Source organism: Lycium ferocissimum, unplaced genomic scaffold, assembly GCF_029784015.1.
Source record: "Lycium ferocissimum isolate CSIRO_LF1 unplaced genomic scaffold, AGI_CSIRO_Lferr_CH_V1 ctg7879, whole genome shotgun sequence".
In the NCBI taxonomy this organism is placed as follows: domain Eukaryota; kingdom Viridiplantae; phylum Streptophyta; class Magnoliopsida; order Solanales; family Solanaceae; genus Lycium; species Lycium ferocissimum.
In genome coordinates, this window is record NW_026726985.1 from 10,078 (window position 1) to 29,584 (window position 19,507).

At 36.9% G+C, this 19,507-nt stretch overlaps 1 protein-coding gene across 5 annotated transcripts; it reads left to right on the top strand.

Annotated features, from left to right (window-relative positions):
• The first annotated feature begins 286 nt into the window (after positions 1-286).
• On the top strand, positions 287-19,303 carry LOC132045767 (uncharacterized). 5 transcript variants are annotated; one of them, XM_059436349.1, is made up of 13 exons: positions 287-462; positions 1,139-1,258; positions 1,342-1,450; positions 4,425-4,676; positions 4,752-4,864; positions 5,050-5,114; positions 11,821-12,059; positions 12,360-12,507; positions 13,734-13,774; positions 13,850-14,035; positions 17,465-17,564; positions 17,663-17,791; positions 18,525-19,303. In XM_059436349.1, exons 1-10 carry the CDS (start codon positions 358-360, stop codon positions 13,963-13,965), a joined length of 1,308 nt encoding a protein of 435 aa, XP_059292332.1. In that variant the 5' UTR covers positions 287-357; the 3' UTR covers positions 13,966-14,035; positions 17,465-17,564; positions 17,663-17,791; positions 18,525-19,303. The 5 variants fall into 5 exon arrangements, with proteins under 5 accessions (XP_059292332.1, XP_059292333.1, XP_059292331.1 ...); XM_059436350.1 differs by having other exon boundaries at positions 17,667-17,791; XM_059436348.1 differs by lacking the exons at positions 17,465-17,564; positions 17,663-17,791; positions 18,525-19,303 and adding an exon at positions 15,473-15,720.
• Positions 19,304-19,507: the final 204 nt, after the last annotated feature.

A 19,507-nucleotide genomic window follows, 5' to 3' on the forward strand; every position in this document is an offset into this window, starting at 1 on the left:
TAACATGACATGGCTCCATGTCATTGGTCTATTTTTCCATGTCACAGCAAGCGAAACTGGCGTGTTGTGCGAGGGGGTTGAATGACACATTTTATCTTATATTCGGGGGGTTCGGATAGCATTTCGTTTGGTCTAGATGAAAAATCAGGATAAGTTCAGGGTCCATCTATGACTTTGGCCTTTTTGATAAAAACAAAGAAATTTAGCAATAAAGATCACGGTTAAAAGCCTGGTTGGATTTTTAATTAAGAAATCCCCTTCCTGCTTCATCAAAAAAAAAAATTAAGAAATCCCCTTCCCGCCATGGAGAAGGAGTCCCTCTGCCCCCAAAAACTGGAGTGAGTAGAGTAGAAAGAAATGGAGTTGAGAGTGAGTGGAAATGCACTGAAGACATTCGCCCGATCCATCACGTGCCTTGCACGCATTGGCAATGAGCTCGCCATTCAAGCCTCTTCTACCCAGGTTTGGTTCGGTTCTATTTCGCCTTAAGATCAAATATTAAAGTTCCTTAGTCTTATACGTAGTAATTAGGGTTTTGTCTGTTGTATAATTCTCTCTACACTAGACTAGACTAGACTAGAAGCTTCAGATTTTGTTGTGAACCGTATACCTGAGCACTGCTATCCCCATTCCTATCCGCACATGAATGTAACATCTTGTCTATAAACTCATATCGATCACTTAACTCATGTGTATTTCTCACTTTTTGATTTAAATTCCAAGGTTTGACATAAATATCAGGTGCGGATAAGTATTTTCCTACCTTCAAGCCAATTATTAATTTCCTATAGTATGAGGGTTGCAAACTCCACCCTATAAGGGAGCAAAATTCTCCCCCTTTTTACCTAGAATATATAGGGCTGGGTTCTATATTTTGGATCAGACTCTTGATAATTTGAGATAACACATCGGAACTTAAGATATTTGTTAGTTTACAGTAAATTGCATCATTATCTGACAAAACAAGGTCCCTTAACCTTGGGAAATCTTATTAAGAGGAAACAATTCAACAACATTTGACAACACCCAAGTTTGTCCCATCTTGTTAAACTGGACGCCATCAGCATTCGTGTGAAATTATAGTTTCAGTTCATTTGTTTCCTTCTTCATTTTTTTTTTTTTTTTTTTTTTTTTGCAGCTCACATTTCACACTCTCAACTCGTCAAGGTCGGCGTATCAGTCAATTACAATTAAACCTGATTTTTTTGATTTCTTCACTGTTTCTGGCCCACAGGTGCAATGTAGTGTGCTCTTGAAGGTATATGCTTTTAGACAATGCTGTGTAGTCTAAACTGTTTTGGTTTTCCAGCTACCTAATTTTAACTTACCTTGATTTTATAGGCCATTTGTTCTGTACTAAGAACACCAATTGCCACTATAGATCATTTGTGTGTGTCATTGCCTAATCCTGATGCATCAAAGATGCAGTGGACATTGAACTGCCATAATGGTAAGACTTTTTCTACTGTATTTGTCTTTACTTTCTTCAGGATTTCCAAAAATTGAAGGAAAATAGATTCTTTGGTTAGGAGCTATAAATTAGGGCAGAGTGTCTTTAGCTTGATGGATGCACCATGTAGAGACTCACACAGCTATAGTGTCAAAGGTCTGTTGAGTTTTGATATGATTCTCATGAATAAATTGTCACATTGTGTCTTCCCACGCATTTACCTTCACATTTGGTCACAGGGTGATGTAGTACCAAAAAGGAGTAAGAAGAAAGATACTGGAGTCAATGTTAGAATGGGGAGAAACCGAAAAAGAAAGTTAAAAGGGAGAGGGTAGAGATTACGGCAACAACCTTCGAAGCCTCACAATTTTGTCCCTTTGGGCTTTAATCCAAAAGGCCCTTCAACAGTTGAAATCACTAGCTCGCCTTTTACAGACATTAACTTTCCCCTCCCATTCTGATGGGGATTTGCCTAAGGCAAGTTTTACATTGAACCAGCGTCCAAGTTCAACCACCAGTTCTCCTTGGCTTTTGAACTAAATGGCTCAAGCCCAATTGCCAAGGTGTTGTCCACTCTATCCAAACCTTTGGGGCCTTATGGTTTTTCTCCCGTAGGCTTTAACCCAAAAGGTGCCTCAATAATTAAAGTCGTGAGCTCACCTCTTTAGGGCCCCTAACTTCCCTCTCCTATCCTGATGTGTTATTAGCCTAATGCAAGTTTCACAGCGAACCTCCTTTCAAATTCAGCCACCTATGGTTAGGAGGTTGTTGTAAGGTACCGTCTCTTATACCACTTGTAATGGCCCAGGTCAAACTGTTAAGGTATTGTCCGCTCTGGCCTAACCTCTGGGGCTCACAGTTTTATCCCCTTTGTTTTTAACCCAAAAGTGCCGCAACAATTAATCTTTTGAATTTGCCTTTTATGGTCCTTAACGTTTTCCTACCATTCCAATGTAGGATTTGTCTAAGGCAAGTTTCACAACGAACTTCCTTTCGAGTTCAATTGCCGGGCATTCATAAGCTATTACATTCATTAACAAAATGTACACGATGGTCCTATTAATAAATTAGGGAACTTCAATATCTAATGTAAAGACAATGGTAAAATCAAACTAAAATTCTTAATACTAGTAAGGGACAAATCTATTTATCTAATCATAATCCGGATAAAACATAAAATGAAATTAATGTAAAATAATCTGAAAAATCTAGAGTTTGGTATAAAGTATCTCATCTTTTAGAACCTGCTTCATGCTCTTTTGGTGGGAAAAAATCGACTCACTGTAAGATAAAAGATTAGGATAATTCGAACAGAATTCATTTTCATAAATTTATGTAGCATCACGTGACTACAGTAAAGTTGTCTCCGTGAGACCTATAGGTCACAGGTTCGAGCGTGGAAACAGCCATTAATGCTTGCATTAGGGTAGATTATTTACATCACACCCCTTGGGGTGCGACCCTTCCCCGGACCCTGCTAGCACGGGCTGCCATGTGCACTGGGCTGCTCTTTTTTTATGTAGCATCATGTGACTGTTGATCCTTTCACTGAATGATTAGTTTTTCGTGGGTTGTTTCCGAGAAGGGTTTCTGTTTTGAAGGTTGTGTGTGTATGGAAAAAGAATTATTGGATCACCTTACATTAACTAAGCATTAAGCAGAAAGATAAGTGCCTCAAGGCTGTCAAATCCTTTGCTTTTTATACTGTTTTGCAGAACCTTAACATTGTCTTCAACTTTCAAAAGCTCAAAATAGCTAAGTTATTGTTGAGATCACCTCCTTGCAATAGTCGCATGAATGTTGTGAAACAAGTGTCTGTTGAACACTATAGATAGGGTTATTTGTTAGAGGAGAGCGTGACGATTATTTTTGCAAGTACAGTTATTGAGAGTGCTATGTAATGAATTAGAATTATGCTCTTACACTAAGATTGATGTAGTACCAAAAAGAGAGATTTGAAAGATAAGGAGAAGAAATGAGGAAGGGAAATTTTATAGGAGAGGTGAGGGAGAGAGATGTAGTGGGAAGATCAATTCGTTTCTGGTCCTGCTATAGAGTAGGGAACTTTGAACAAGGTAAAACTCACAAAGATAATTAAGACTATCTCTAATTAAATGATAAAGATAATTTCAAACTCAAGCAAGTGATAATAACAATGAATTAGATATGATAAAGAAAAAGTCAAAGTATAATATATTAGATAAATATGACTTAATTGAAGAATCTACTGCTTTGATTTGCTTTTCTTTGAGCTGAGGATCTACTGGAAACAACCTCTCTACGTCCCATGGTGGGGGTAAGGTCTGAGTAAAATCTACCCTCCCCAGACCCCACTTGTGGGATTACACTGGGTATGTTGTCGTTCTTGATGACTTAATTGAAGAATCTAAAAAAGAATACAATTAAGTATTGAAAATTAGCTGAAAATCTCAAAGGTATACGGTAGATTAGCTATTTCTACAATAAAATCTCCTATATCTTAACCTTTGTTTCCAAGTATTAAGTTAACCTTGGTTTCCAAGTATGAAAATCAAAACAACTTAAAAATAATATATGCTCCATATTATTTTTTGCTCTAATCGTTGAGTATTATTGAAATAGCGTAACTATGTAGTTTGTCATATTTTGATCTCCTGTAAGTGTTATGCTTACATTTATCATATTTTAATTTCCTGGTAGTGTCATGCTTACGTCAGTCTTATTTTAATCCTGGAAGTGTTATGCTTAACATTCTTATTTGGGTCAGTTTCCGACATTTTCTGTTTTGGACTTTTCTCAGCATATATTAGCAGTCTTTGGGTTGAGCTTTTACAATTTTGTATCATGAAGGAATCATTTGCACCATTGAGTACATCACGAGAAGTTAGAGAGATGTCCCATGTATCTCTTAACACTGCAAGAGCCGGTTAATCTCTCAGATTACATGAAATTATAATACTGTTAGCAGCATCGCCTTACCATGCCACTTTGACAGGTATGAGGAAAGCTTATTGGATAACGTGCAACGTTGAACCTGACATACAACACCTATCCCTTGATAGGAGAAAGCTTCCAAGCAACTTTGTGGCGAGGCCTCGTGATCTGAATAGGTTATTGTCCAATTTCCAAACAACTCTTCAGGAGATCACAATCATTGCTACCAATCCAACTTCCTTGCCTCCTGATGCTGCAACTGAATTTGGAGGGAAAGCTGTCGAGCTCAGAAGTTATATAGACCCAACAAAAGGTATAGTGGGTCAGCCACTTTTTCTTTTCTTTTTTCTCTTGCCTGTTTGCATAAGCTGTAAATCTTTTTTTATAGAAAATGATTCATCACTACACACTCAGTTGTGGATAGATCCTACTGAAGAGTTTTTGCAGTACAATCATATTGGAAACCCTGTGGATGTGACGTTTGGAGTGAAGGAATCGAAGGTATCTTCATTTGTCATGTCTTCTGACAGGAACTTTTCTAATCCAATTAAAGCTTTTCCAGTTCTGAGACCTTTTTCTCTATTTATTTCATGTAATCACAACTTTGATGCTGTAAAATAGTGTTTGTGTTTCCTGGAGGTCTTTGCGTGTTTGCTGAACCTTTTTTTTGCAAATTTTCTATTCAGGCTTTCCTTTCTTTCTGTGAAGGATGTGAAGTTGACATACAGTTCTATTTTGATAAAGCTGGCGAGTAAGATAATCTTACACTCTCTGCTTCTGCATTTGACATCAGTCCCTTGCTGTTTTCTTTAACCTATCCTTGTCTTCAGTAAGAGGAATCCTATGCATTTAGGATATGCGCACAGAAAGCTATTTTGAAGTCCTGACATATTACATACTTTTGCCTCCCTATCAGCACTTGTTGGCTTGGATGGTTGATCACTACTTCTGAATGAACTTAAAACTAATTTTCTTTCATCACAGCTTTATTCGCTGTTGTTATCGTTCTCTTTTTTTGTTCTGAATGCTATGTACTACCTTCCTATTAGTTGCCATGTCTTCTTCACTGCCATATTTCCTTTTTCATAATTGCTTTGAAATGCTTTACTTGCTCCGGGGTCTATCGGAAGCAGCCTCTCTCCACAAGGTAGGGGTAAGGTCTGTGTACAGTCTACCCTCCCCAGACTCCACCTGTGGGATTACACTGGGTATGTTGTTGTTATATAGCTTGATGATTTTTTTTTTTTTTTTGAGAAGGTAACATATTGTATATATTTATATAAACAGCAGCTGAGGTTGTGCTGAAACCATATTTACAAGTGAGAGAAGAAAAACTGCTTCAGAAACCTAACAAAAAACAAGAGTGTCTATCATTGAAGCAATATCTTCTATATATCTCTGATTGGACCAAAAGCAAAAGAGTTTAAAGCAATTCAACTTAATCTTCTGAATTGAATTGCTAATATCATCAAAACATCTGAAATTCCTCTCTTTCCAGCCTGTCCACCAAATACAAGCTGGGACAATCCTCCATCTATCTCAGGATATCAATCCTGCTCCTGCTTCTTCCCAACTAAACAAGACTTCAATAATCTTCTTCGGCATTGTCCAAACAATGCCTCTAAGGCTAATGAAGATCTTCCATAACATGTTTGTGACCCTGCAGTTTAGGAATAGATGGCTAACTGTCTCGGATTCTTCACCACACAAGTAGCACTTTGAACAAAGATTGATTTTCCTCTCACTAAGGTTGTCATGTGTCAGCACCACTTCCCAAGCTATCAACCAGGAGAAGCAAGATACTTAGTATGGTATTTTAACTTTCCAGATGTTCTTCCATGGCCAGTTGGCCATCTGTTGGTTATCTTTGTTGAGTAGCTTATATGCTGAACTGACTCTAAAGAGTCCTTTGCTGTCTATTTGCCACCATAATCTATCAGGTCCCCCTTCTGTACCTTTGAATTCTTCCAATCTAGTGAACAGTTCTGCTAGTCTATCCACTTCCCAATCATTTAGGTTTCTTCTGAACTGAAAGTTCCATCCCTGCTAGTTATCTCTTTCTGTAGGTCCAAGGCATAAATGCTTGGAAAAAGATCTTTTAGACATGAATTTGCTATCCATTTGTCCCCCCATAAAGATGTTTTACAACCATTGAATACCCTGATAGTAGTGTTAGCCTTCATTAAAGGCCAAAGTGCTCTAATAGATCTCCATAAACTCACTCCATAAGGGGAATTTACTTCCTTTGTTATCCAGTTGTTATCTTCACCATATTTTGCTCTGATTATGTCTACCCAGTAAACTTGAGGATCCTGAGAGTATCTCCACAACCATTTCAATTTGAGTGCATTGCTCTGCCATTTCAAATTTCTGATTCCTAATCCACCTTGTTTCTTCCCGTGTATCACCTTGCACCATTCAAGTAGATGGTATCCCTTTTTCTCCTTGTTGCCATTCCATAGGAAATCCCTTCTAATCTTGTCAATCCTCTATATAACCCCAACTGGGATTGGAAATAGAGACATCATATAAACTGGCATGGCATCCAATACTGAGTTTATGAGAGTGACCCTGCCCCCCAAGGATAAATATTGAGCCTTCCACCCTGTCAACTTCTTCTCACGTTTCTCAATTACTGAATCCCAAATTTCTTTGAACTTTGATTTGGCTCCCAAGGGCATTCCTAAGTATGTAGTAGGCAGTGTATCTACTTCTCTTCCCAAAACCTGAATCAAAAGTTCCATATTAGGCACCGAGTTAATAGGGTACAAAAAACTCTTCCTCCAATTAATGTGCAACCCTGAGATGCCCTCAAACAAAACCAGAATTGCCCTGAGTACTCTGAGTTGGTCCTCTTCACATCACAGAAAATTAATGTGTCATCAGCATATTGAAGGTGTGTGACTTCCTTGCTAAACTCCAAATTGCTGGCCATTTCAAATCCTGACATTCTCCCAGTTATTTTAGAAATTTTGATCATGTTGTTCAAACCTTCCATCACAAGAATGAAAAGAAAAGGATATAAAGGGTCTCCTTGTCTTAACCCTCTCTGTGCTAAGAAAAATCCTTCAGGTCCTCCTAGACTGAGAATTTAACAGTAGAGATACAATAACTAATCCATCTGATCCATTTCTCCCCAAAACCCATACATTCTAACACCTTGAGAAGAAACTTCCAATTAACATGGTCATATGCTTTCTCAATGTCCAGCTTGCATAAGATCCCTGGCTTCCCCTGTTTCAATCTTGTATCCACTGCTTCATTGGCAGTCAACACTGCATCCATTATTTGTCTCCCCTTAATGAAAGCCATCTGCTGAAAATCAACCAGCTTGTCAATCACCTTCTTCAACCTTTCTGTCAGCACCTTGGACAAAATCTTATACACACTGCCTATCAGACTTATGGGTCTGAAATCTCTTAATTCCTTTGCCCCTTTCTTCTTTGGAATCAATGCTATGTAGGTTGCATTGTAGCTTTTCTCAAAGATACCATGTGTATGGAAATTGTGCATAGTATCCATGATGTCTTGTTTCACAACTTCCCAGCATTTGATGAAAAAATCCATAGTAAACCCATCAGGACCAGGTGCTTTATCCATAGCACACATCTTCAAATATTCAAAAACCTCTTTCTCATCAAAATTCCTTTGTAGAAGCTCCTTTTCTTCTTCGGAAATTTTTGGACTGTCAATTAGATTGCAGGAAGGTCTCCAGCTTTCTGTTTCTGTGTACAACTTCTGGTAGAAATCAGTAATTTCCTTTTTAATTCTTGTGGGGTCTTCCACTGTTTGCCCCTGTATCTCCAGTTGGCTGATATTGTTGTTTCTCTTGTGTGCATTGGCCACTTTATGAAAGAAACTAGTGTTTCTATCTCCTTCCTTTAGCCAAAGAGCTCTAGACCTTTGCCTCCTCGCCACTTCTTCATTCTTAATATGTTCTTCATATTCCATTAAGAGGGATTCCTTTTGTGTTGATTCTTCTACAGTGAGAGCTCTAGTTTGTTGGATAGCATTAAAAGAGGCAAGATGGTTCAAAATTTGAATTTTCTGCATGCCCAAATTCCCTTGACTACTCCTACTCCACTCCTTTAATTTTGCTTTAAGTGCTTTGAGTTTACAAGCAAGAACATAGTCGGGTTTCCCTAAGAAATCAAAAGATATCTACCAGCCTTCAATTCTGTCAACAAAATCTTCAGTATTCAGCCACCAATTTTCAAACTTGAAGTAAGATTTGTTATACTCCCAGACACCACAATTCAAGGAAATTCGGCAGTGATCAGAAGCAATTCTTGGAAGCATGCTATTTTTGATATTCCTTAATCTATCATTCCATTCTTCAGAGAAAAAGAATTCTGTCTATTCTTGAGGCAATTCTATGATTATCTCCCATGAACCATGTATAAACGCCCCCTTCCAAAGGAGGGTCCAACAAATCCAGATCTTCAATACAATCTGAGAATTCCTCCATTGCAACAGTTCTCCTTATGCAGTTGCTTTTTCAGAAGGGTACCTTGTGATGTTGAAGTCTCCACAAACTGCCCAAGGACCATCCATTAACCCCCTAACTGCAACTAATTCCTCCCACACCACTCTTCTTTCATATCTACAATTAGGTGCATATACCCCAGTTATGTGACACTCAAAATCTTGCAGAAGTGCCACAAACTTGCAAGTGAGAGTATATGCTCCAATCTCCAAAACTTCCCCTCTCCATACCCTACTATCCCAAAGAATTATAATTACCCCTCTAGTACCACTAGCATCAAGACAAACATATCTCACCCATCCCCCTCCCCAAATCTCCTTAATAATGTCCCCCACCTCCCCTTCTAATTTTGTTTCTTGCAAACAAATGATGTCTGCCTTCCAATCGTGAATTAAACTACTAATCCTCCTTCTCTTGTCTCTGTCATTTAACCCCCTTACATTCCATGAAATTAGGTTTGCCTTCATTGAGAACCAGCTCCACCCTTCCCCCTGCTCCTCTTCCCACCACTATTGAAATTGACATCAAAATTTCTTAAACCCTTGAGCTCTTGAATTCCTTTATATCTTGATCTTTTGATGATAACTTCCAAACTCGTATTCCTGGCCTGTCGACTACTATCAATTTGAATTAACAACTCCAAGGCTTCCTGCTCATGTCCTCGAAAGTCCACCCCAAAGATTTTCGCCAATTTCAGCATATTTCGATGAACCCAGATTGTTGCACCCATTTCTTTGTCCAGAAACAGATTTTGTTCTTGTTGGATTGGCTCTCCATCTTCCACCACCAATTCTCCAAAATCTGCATCTTTAGTCATAGCCAAAGACCCACACAGGTCTTTTTCTACGTTTTCCCCTTGTATTGAATTTTCCCCAATTGTTGCTATTGCCATATTGATAGTGTTCTGTTCTCCAAGGGATTCTGGTAGATCTTCGCTGATTTTGTCTCCGGAAGAATCTAGGCTTGTATGTGTGTCTTCTCTGTTGTTTGTCACTGGAGCGTAAGAATTGAAACTGCTTCAGTCAATTCTACAGTTAATGGGTCAAAATAATTCAAAGGCTGGATTTCATTTAAGTGATTAAAAATCACTTGGGCTGCTGGGTCTGGCCCAATTTTTGAATTGGCGCCAGTGGGCATTAACAAAGCCCAATTTTCTTAAAAAATTCACTGCAGCCTCCACCTCCCACTCCTGTGCCCTAATTTGATCACCAAAAATCTGAACAACTGTCTCCACGTGCTGTCATATGTTCAGACTGAGATTGCGACGTATCAATATCTTCTTCCCATTTGTGTAAAAAGCCTTTAACCTAGGGTTCAAATAAAGCTTCGACCCAGCAGGTTCTTCACTTCCCTCCGTCGCCGGAGTTGTCATCTCAAATCGAGCTTTGCGCTCGACCCATATCGGAAAATGGAAAATCTTCCCATCTCTTTCTATCGACACTTCCGAAGGACAATTCCTTCCATCTCCCCCAATTTTGATTCTCGCCCATTTGAGATGATTCTTGAGCTCAGATTCTTCCTCAGTAGCCACCCAACCACCGCATTGATTTCCTATTTCAACGAAAGTCTTCTGCGACCAGAGATGAAGTGGAATGCCAACTGCCCTAATCCATGTGCCATCGGTCTTCTCGGATGCTGGTAAACAACCTGCTGCGAAATTCCACCATTGCAAGTTGATGCTTCTATTCTTACATCTCCAGTCCTTCAGCATGATTTGTTCTGCCATGTTGCTGTTTGGGAACTCAAACAAAAACATGTTTCCACCCATTTCATAAATGTTGACTCCAATTGCAGCCTTCCAAGAGATGGAGGACCATTTTCTTATCTCCGATAAGGTGATGATTTCCTTCTCCTCCTCACCAAATTTCCCGGTGACACACCTGTTGAGAAGGCCCATTTCCTTGCTTTCCGATGTCTCGGCAATACATAGGTCACCATTTTTTTTGTAGAAACTGTAGATTCTCTGAGCGTATTTGATTGCCATTTACTCTCCCGTACTGCTTTGGCATAAGAGTAGTCTTCCTTAAATGCTCTGTGAGGCTCTGTGATATTCAGTTGGTTGTGGCATTTAATGAACCTTTCAATCTTTAAGGCTATTTCATTCCAACCTCCATTTAATGCCATCTCAGGGATAATTATAACAGACCTCTCTTTCCCTTGTAGCGATAGGATGCTCATGTACCTGCCACGTTCATTGAACTTCCTAGTGCAGAAAAATTCTGAGAGTTTGTCCTTTGTTTTCCACCTCCTGATCAAGTTTGTCTTCTCTTTCGATGCCTCTTTGAGAATGTTACAGATCCAGGACATTATTCTTGTGCTAAGAGTTGATCGTCTCATCATGTTTCTGCTTCTTTCGACCCATTCAAACCAGCTCTCCTTGTTGTCTGACCACCTGGTAATGTCAAAAGATTTGAATACGGCATTGAAGTATATCCTGTTGTCTTCCATAGTCAGATGAGACTAAACCTTACAAAGAGAAGGGAAAGAAGGAAGAGAAAAGAAGAAATTGCGGAAGTCACGACAGCTTGATGATTTAGAATGTATATTTTGCGTAAAATGGATAAACGAGGATATTCATCAAAAAAGAAAAGGTGAGCACAATAACATCAAAAGACTGTTTATTGCCACATAATCAAATAAGCTACTATGTTTAAAGTACTTGCAGTTGATTGTTGTGAAAGATAAGTTTGGCATCTCCCCTGACACCACGGGTTACAACTTTTGGCTTTACCTGTTACCAGGTACAGTAGATACTAATTCGATGTCTCGTGGATCTAGTTTATAGACCATGTTAAACTACCAATGAATGTACATTTTTGTGCTTATGTGTGTCTTCAACTTTTATGACCTTTGATTTTTAAAAGCTTTTGTTTTTTCAATTCATTAATAGATCTCTTTTGCTGTGTTAGGCACATCTTTTTTGCTTTTCATGTAAGATATTCCTTCTGATCAAACCTGAATTTATGGACAGGCCAATTTTAATGGCTCCAATTGGTTTAGACGATGGCTCCAACTCAACTTTTGATGCCACCTTGGTACTTGCAACCATGCTTATGTCACAGCTCAGCACAGCAAGCTCCTCGGAAAATCCACAAGTTGCTGGCACTTCCCGTGGGCAGGCTAATGATGGAAGACAGGCCCCAGTCCAGGAGAGGTCAAAAGGGAATTCTGGGCAATCTGATCAGACCAGGATTTGGTCCGATCTTTCAGGTTAGTATTTTCTGAACTAGTCGGTACAATATATTTACTGGAAGGGTTACCTTTTACTCAAAAAAAAAAAATATATTTGCTGGAAGGGCATATTTACTTAATTTTCATACAATTCAACTTTATATAGGAAGCAGATCTGATCGTGGAGGGGAAAGAAATGACAATTGAGCAAAGGTTAGTATTTTCTGAACTAGTCGGTACAATATATTTACTGGAAGGGTTACCTTTTACTCAAAAAAAAAAATATATTTGCTGGAAGGGCATATTTACTTAATTTTCATGCAATTCAACTTTATATAGGAAGCAGAACAAAAGGTGGTAATGGTACTGATCGTGGAGGGGAAAGAAATGACAATGATAATGAGCAAAGGGAAATTCAGCGAATTGGTGCGATACACATATCTGAAGCTGGAGCTGCTGGAAGAAATATGTTTGACATTCATAATGAGTATCCTGAAATTTTTTTTGCTGTCAACATTGTTAGCAATTTCAATGCTCCATCTTTAACCCTATTTATTTCCTGTAAATATAAAGTGAAGTGGTTAAAGCTAGCTGACATGTCAAGTTATTTTGGTTTGCAAAAGTTTCAATTATAGGTCATAATTTACAATCTACTGAGGGATAAGAAGCATGAGGTTTTGGTCCCTAACTATTGTGCAAACTTTTGCTAACCATGATAAGTCTTGACATGTATGAGTCTCAAGTATTTGCAGCTAATGTAACTGGAAGGTATGGTCATCTGTATCAGCTTTTTCAAATTTCTTGCACATTTGTTTTGTATCATGTCAAGTTATTTTGGTTTGCAAAAGTTTCAATTATAGGTCATAATTTACAATCTACTGAGGGATAAGAAGCATGAGGTTTTGGTCCCTAACTATTGTGGTAACCATGATAAGTCTTGACATGTATGAGTCTCAAGTATTTGCAGCTCTAATGTAACTGGAAGGTATGGTCATCTGTATCAGCTTTTTCAAATTTCTTGCACATTTGTTATGTATTTTCCACGGGATTACTCCAGGATGCAGTGGACAACTTGTTTTGCTGAGTAAGCATCTCCTTATGTTCAGGGACAATTGGTTGGTCCTGAAAGGAAAATAATCCCTGTATGAAATTCCGTATATCTAATACAATGTTTCATTTGCAATATAAAACTCTGCATTACTAATGTAATCTCTGCATAATTAGTGCAATGTTTGTTTTCAGGTGTAGAACTCTGCTAAATTTGTGCAGCGCTTGGTTTCCGACATTAAACTCCATTTACTAAAAATGCATAATTTATGTGGGAATATATGTATTATTTTATGTGGGATATAATGTGGAATAATAATGCACATTAGCAATTCCAGATTACAAGCATCTAAAAGACAAATATATCCTTAAAGTAGGCAATCCCTGCATAACAATCTCTCTGTCATTATTTACCAGATAACATTCTCTGCATTATAATCACTGCATAACAATTCATGTATTATAAACCCTTGTTTAATTAGTTCATTAACCAGACAACCCCGAAGAGTTTCCAGGATGGACATATTAACCTGAGGAAACCACAAATATATACCTAAATGATATATGTGAGCGATATTATGGATTTTGAAAATAGGTTTGAAATTCTAAGTACTTTATGAGTGTACTTCCCAGAAGACAGTGACTTTTCTTGACTGCATCAATTAGCTTCGGTTCTGTGGACGGAAATCCTCTGGAAGAACCTCAAGGTTAGTAGCGGTCCCACTCTGGATATTTAGTTTTTGTAGTCTACTCAGCTTAAAGCTGCTCCAATTGTATGGCAGATTTGAAAGCTCATGCTTCTCAACACCATCCTAGTAATTGGGTAGATGCAGATGATGATGATGATGAAGGAGACGAGTCAGAGTTGTGTGTTCAATCAACACCCCCATATCATTAGGAATACAGCAACTCTCAAGTTGTTCTATAATCGTTTACAAGCAGTTGGTTATTGATGACCTCTGTTGTAGGTATGTACAATCGTGCTCCACTAGTCTACTTTGTACTTGGTTTCTTCTTACCTATGCAGTTCTCTATAGCTAAATCATGTTTACCATGGAATATAAATGGCCTTCAGCAGATTGCACTATTCACTTTCAAAAAAATAACTGGCCTTCAGCAGAGATGATGATACAGCTCATTAGTTTGTCGTTTGAAAATTTGTTTTCTAATTCTGGTAAAATAAAATAACACCATAATGAGACGCTAGAAAATCAATACCATACAATTCAAATCTTTAATTAAAGAAGGATCATTTGACTTACTAAAAGCGAGACAAGAATAACCTCTTTTCGGAGAGGTTCGGCGTATTGCATAATCTGAAAAGCGGCTTTTAAGTGAAATGATATCTGCTTCTCCATATAAAAATTGGCAGATCACTCCTGTGTTGTAAGTATAAGCAATGTCTGCTGATAAGTATAGAAAGGACTTCCAACAAGTCTCCTTGCAAGTAGATGAATCCTTGTGAATTTCTCTCGTTTCATAATCTGAAGCAGTCAGTCCATCTCCAAAATCTGTTGTAGAGGTTCATATCTTTGGTATGTACCATTTGGATAATCCCCTGCATGAGGTAATACAAAATCATTATCTTCTCTTAGGTAGAAAATCACTTGGTCTTCGAGTAGTGTAATGTCATCCTCTGAATATTAGATAATAGATGCTAAGTTTGAGAATGCTGAAAAGTTCAGGTTGATTACTTTTAATTATTAATCATTTCATGCCCTTATCGCGTGAGTTGTGAAGATTGCAATAAAGCTATATAAGATTACTTTTGTTCCCCTATTAGTAGACGACTTCACTTTCCTTAGCATTTCGGACAAAACTTTGGCCTTTTTTAGTATTTGTCTGGATTTACTCACCTTAGGTAGCTTCAAATGGTATGCAACATGTCATCACTCTAAAGAAAATTCTAGGAGTCCTTGTGATATAAATGTAGTGAACTAATTGTAGGAGTCCTTTGGGATATAAATGTAGTGAACCTAGTACTATTATGTTGTGTGAATGTCAAAAGAGTCAAGCTTTTGATTCCTATGAGTGTATAGCAGCTAGTGGTGTCAAGTATTAAATTCTTAAAATTGACGATTCCATGACTGCTCACATCATCCTCTGTATTTTTAGTCAATGTTCATTGCTAGTCCCGGATCAACTGAAAATTAGACAATGATCTTCAATGTCATGGATGTGATACAAAGGCTGGATAATATTTAAATGGTTTACTTTGAAATAGCTTAGAGAAGAGCATTTATCTTTGAAAGTTACCCCTTGTAGAAAACTATTTGCATCTCTCAACAAAGAGGGTGATAGAATGTTTATCAAATATTTTTTAATTTGCAATTAATTTTGAAGCAGTAGTTGTTTAGCTAGCTTTCGTATCTTTTAATGACGCTCTTTAATTCCATTGCGGACAGGTTTCTGATTTTAGACGCTTTGAACTTGCTGATGAGGAACCTCAGAAGATTTTTGCATGGTTTCCATCTTATCTCTGTAGTTGACTATCTCATATAGGTGAAAGATTACTCAAAAGTATGGAAATGTTGTGGATACTTTCTGAATACCTGGAAGATTAACTGAAGCGTAGCTTGTCAATCATCAACTGGACTTTTTCCTGCGTCATACACTTAATGTTACAATGATCCTAGAAAGCGGTTACATGCCAGGACGCCATTTAGCTCGTTATTTTATTTTAACTGACTATTCTACTCTTAGGGTGTGTTTGGTACGAAGGAAAATGTGTTCTCCTTGGAAAATAAGTGAGCTTCTTACATATTTTTTAGTGTTTGGTATGTAAGTAGGAAAAATATTGTCCTAAGCCGGGGTAGACACACCCTATGTCCAGGGGTGTCATCCAACACCGCTTGGTCGATTTCTTTTTGTGTGTGTATATATATAAAATCTGAAAAACCGGAATATATGCACGAGTATTATAGCTGACACTGCTTGACCAAATGAGTTTCGTCGGTTTGGCGCCTCGCTAGTGCAATGATCCTCCCAAGTTTGAGTCTCAGCAAGCGCACTAACGCGTTCTACTTTTATGCTTTTTCGTAAGTGGTCCTTCATTTGTACTAAAAAAAAGTTAATGTTGCTTGTGAGATTCGAACTTCCAATTCCTTGTCAAGCTAGGACAAAATAGATCAGCCTAACTACGATTCAATCTATATCTATATATAATATAAAGTGAAGGCATAGATAAGATGATGTGATACGGGCTTCCATTAGTATTTATCTTTTTTCTCAATTTTTTGGCTTTTTTCTCTTATATTTCTCTCAAAAAATTAAAATAACTCTATCAATAAATCCTTAGTTGTCCACATTCATTGCTCAATTAAAAGGGCAAGTCATTTAGGGATATTAACTTTTTTTCCCTACATTTTGTGACTTTTTTTCTCGCGATATTCTACCTTAAAACTTTGGCAAATATTAAATATATACTCATTTATTTCCTTCCTCATTAATTACTATTAATCTCCTTTCATAAAACTTTCTGAATTTCTTATTTTACGTGGCCTTTTTTCCTCCCCATAATCTCATCTCATCATTAATGCTATTTATATCTTTTCCTTAAGTTGCTCCATTTCCTTTATTTGCTCTTTTTATTTTCTTTTATTTTTTCCATCCCTGTAAGTTGTAAGCCTAGCATTTTCTCTTCTTTATTTGATAGTATTTCAATTTTTTTTTTATTTTTTTTGTGAAAAAAATTATTATATTCATGAAACCATGATGACATTAATGTTTACAGTATATTCCAAGAATAGCTATTACATTTCAACCTTTCATATTCATTATAGAAGAATAAGAGTCCCTTAAAGTCTCCAACAATCTATATCTATCTATATTATATTAAAAACACGAACTCCCCGACTGAAAAGTTAAATTACATAAATACCCCCAACTCATTTAATTAAAATAAAATTATTTAAATTACAAAAATATCTCACTACAAATTTTTTCGAAGAGGCACCAAAGAGACTTCTGGGCAGATGCCTTATCCTACAAATACACGCACGATGCGCTGCGCTGCCAGCTTGACGAGACATGTCGCTTCAAAAGTTCTTCCCCAAGAATTGCACCGTTGACTCTGTACATGTTAGTATTGGTTTATGTTATTGTGCATGTTCCTCTTTTCTATAGTATATATCATATCTTTATTTTTGAGTTTTGAGTTCTCTTTTGTGAATCTGAGAGTGCAACGAATTAAGGGTGTGATTTATTTTTTCTTTAAGATGATTTATACTTTTGGATTCCATTCTTATTTTGCCTGATTACTTTTCACATGATTGTGTGCTGCTAAAGACTATCGTTGGGTTTGACTTTTATTTTTTTAATGAGAATTTTCCTTCTTTATGGTAATGATCTTTAGGCTTTGCTAGATTTGCTTTCCAAGTTTGATTCTTTCTTTATAGTTATGATCTAATGATCAATTGGATGTCGAGACTATATATAGAAGGAAAATACTATCTTCACATAATCAGGTGTCTTTGTTCCGATTGAGTGCATCATGAGGTAACCTTAACCAATTGATATAATGAGGTTCATCATTTTTTTTTTTTTTTGAATTATACAAAAACCGAGAGGAGTTTAATACAAATATTTAACTAAAGGTAGGGAATGAGAAATATATCAAATTGGAGATTCACACTTTATTTAGTATCTATCAGCCGTGTGATGCCTAAAGATGTGGGAGGCTTCCTCAATTGTTGGCAGGTACAGAAAATTGAAAGAAGAAAGAGGTAAAGTCACTTATCAAGTTACAATACTTTTGCTGTAAAATGTAGATGCATATAAAACGTTATACTCTTGAATCTTCATGTAGGAGCAATACATTGGAAATGCATAATTGCTTTTGGATTTTTTTGTTGGGATCATGTTCTAATCTTTAGTACTTTTGTAATACCTTCTTGGTCCTATAATTACTAAAATAAATAAAACTTATATATGAGCAAGTTTGAAATTAGTTTACTTATTCATTAATGATCAGAAACATTTATTAAATGTATTTAATACAATTAAATAATATAATGCTTACTTGAAAATTTTAAGGATGATCCTTAAATTTTGAACTTATGGGGCGAACCAGCATAGAAAGATGGTAAATGCTTTAAAAATTGATCAACAAAAGACCTGTTATAGCGCTATGATTTTAGAGATACAACACACAAAGATAGTATATCAAAAACATTTACTATATTTATAAAAAAGTTATCTTTTTCTCTTCATCAAAAAAAAGTTTTCTTTTAAATTATGCTTTACCTTTTGTATGAAGTTTTCGAAGGGAATATCGTAATATTTGCTATAACTGTTAGTAATGTTGATAAATTCAATGTTTAGAAAAACAACTACTCCCAAAATAATAATATACAACTTGCAAGAGATGCTACAAGAAAGTGAACTTTTTAACCTTTATTTTTTATTTTTTAATGGGTCCAAAGGTCATATATTATACTCTAAACTAAAGTGGTGCAGGGGGGCCTATTACAAGGCCGTGTTGCCTATTGCTATGGGAGGATTGACTCAAAGTGGAGTCACTACAAAAGGAGTGTAGCATGGGGACTGCTACATCACAAAAAGGGGTAGCAACGCCTGTGCCTTTGTGATGTTATTTGTAGTTGCGATGTTATGATGTATATAGAGTCAATATCTCAAAAGATTATATTATCTTTTTATTTAATTATTACGAAATATATCAAGTAAGGCAGTTGTATGGTTTCAAGAATTATACATTCAAAATAACGTACTATATCTTTTGGTAAAGAAAGAAGAACTCAAAATTATCACAGACTGGCGTTGAGTAAGGAAAAATCTTTCACATTTCTTGTCAAAATTGACATAAAAATGGAGGAGATCAACTTGGAAGATGTTTGATACAAGTCGAGTTGCCTCAAAGATGTTGTCATGGGCCGTCCCGAGAAGTCCAAGAGTGGATGATAGCATGGGAGGACGGATTGGAGATGGATGCACATTGAAGGGGGCCAAACGAGCAAGGAAGGCTATGTCTGCAAGAGGCCACATTCGCAAATTCAAGATTTTCATCTCCACAAGACTAGCCAAACAAGGCCCTTGCCTCATTAATGACATTCATGTAATAATAGGATCTTCTATTATTTAGTTAGTATAAATAGCTAGTCTTTTATTTCATTAGGGAGCTTTTTGATAAATTGATGAAAATGTTAGTATGTTTGTGTTGTCTCTAGAGAGAGAAACAATTGTGAGAGTCTTATGGATTTAAGCTCTTGTTGATTTGAGATTTGTTGAGAGGTTGGTTGCAAGGGAATGTGAGGTCTTCCTAAGAGTTTGGTGCTTGTTAATGTAAATTAATTGAGGTCTTTAGGTTTAATATACCTTTAGGTTACTTTTAGTCCATTTTCTTGTGTCAATCTATCTATCTTTACTTTCCTTGTTATTTTATTGCTTTCGCGTATCCGTTCTTGTATCGATTGGTACCAGAG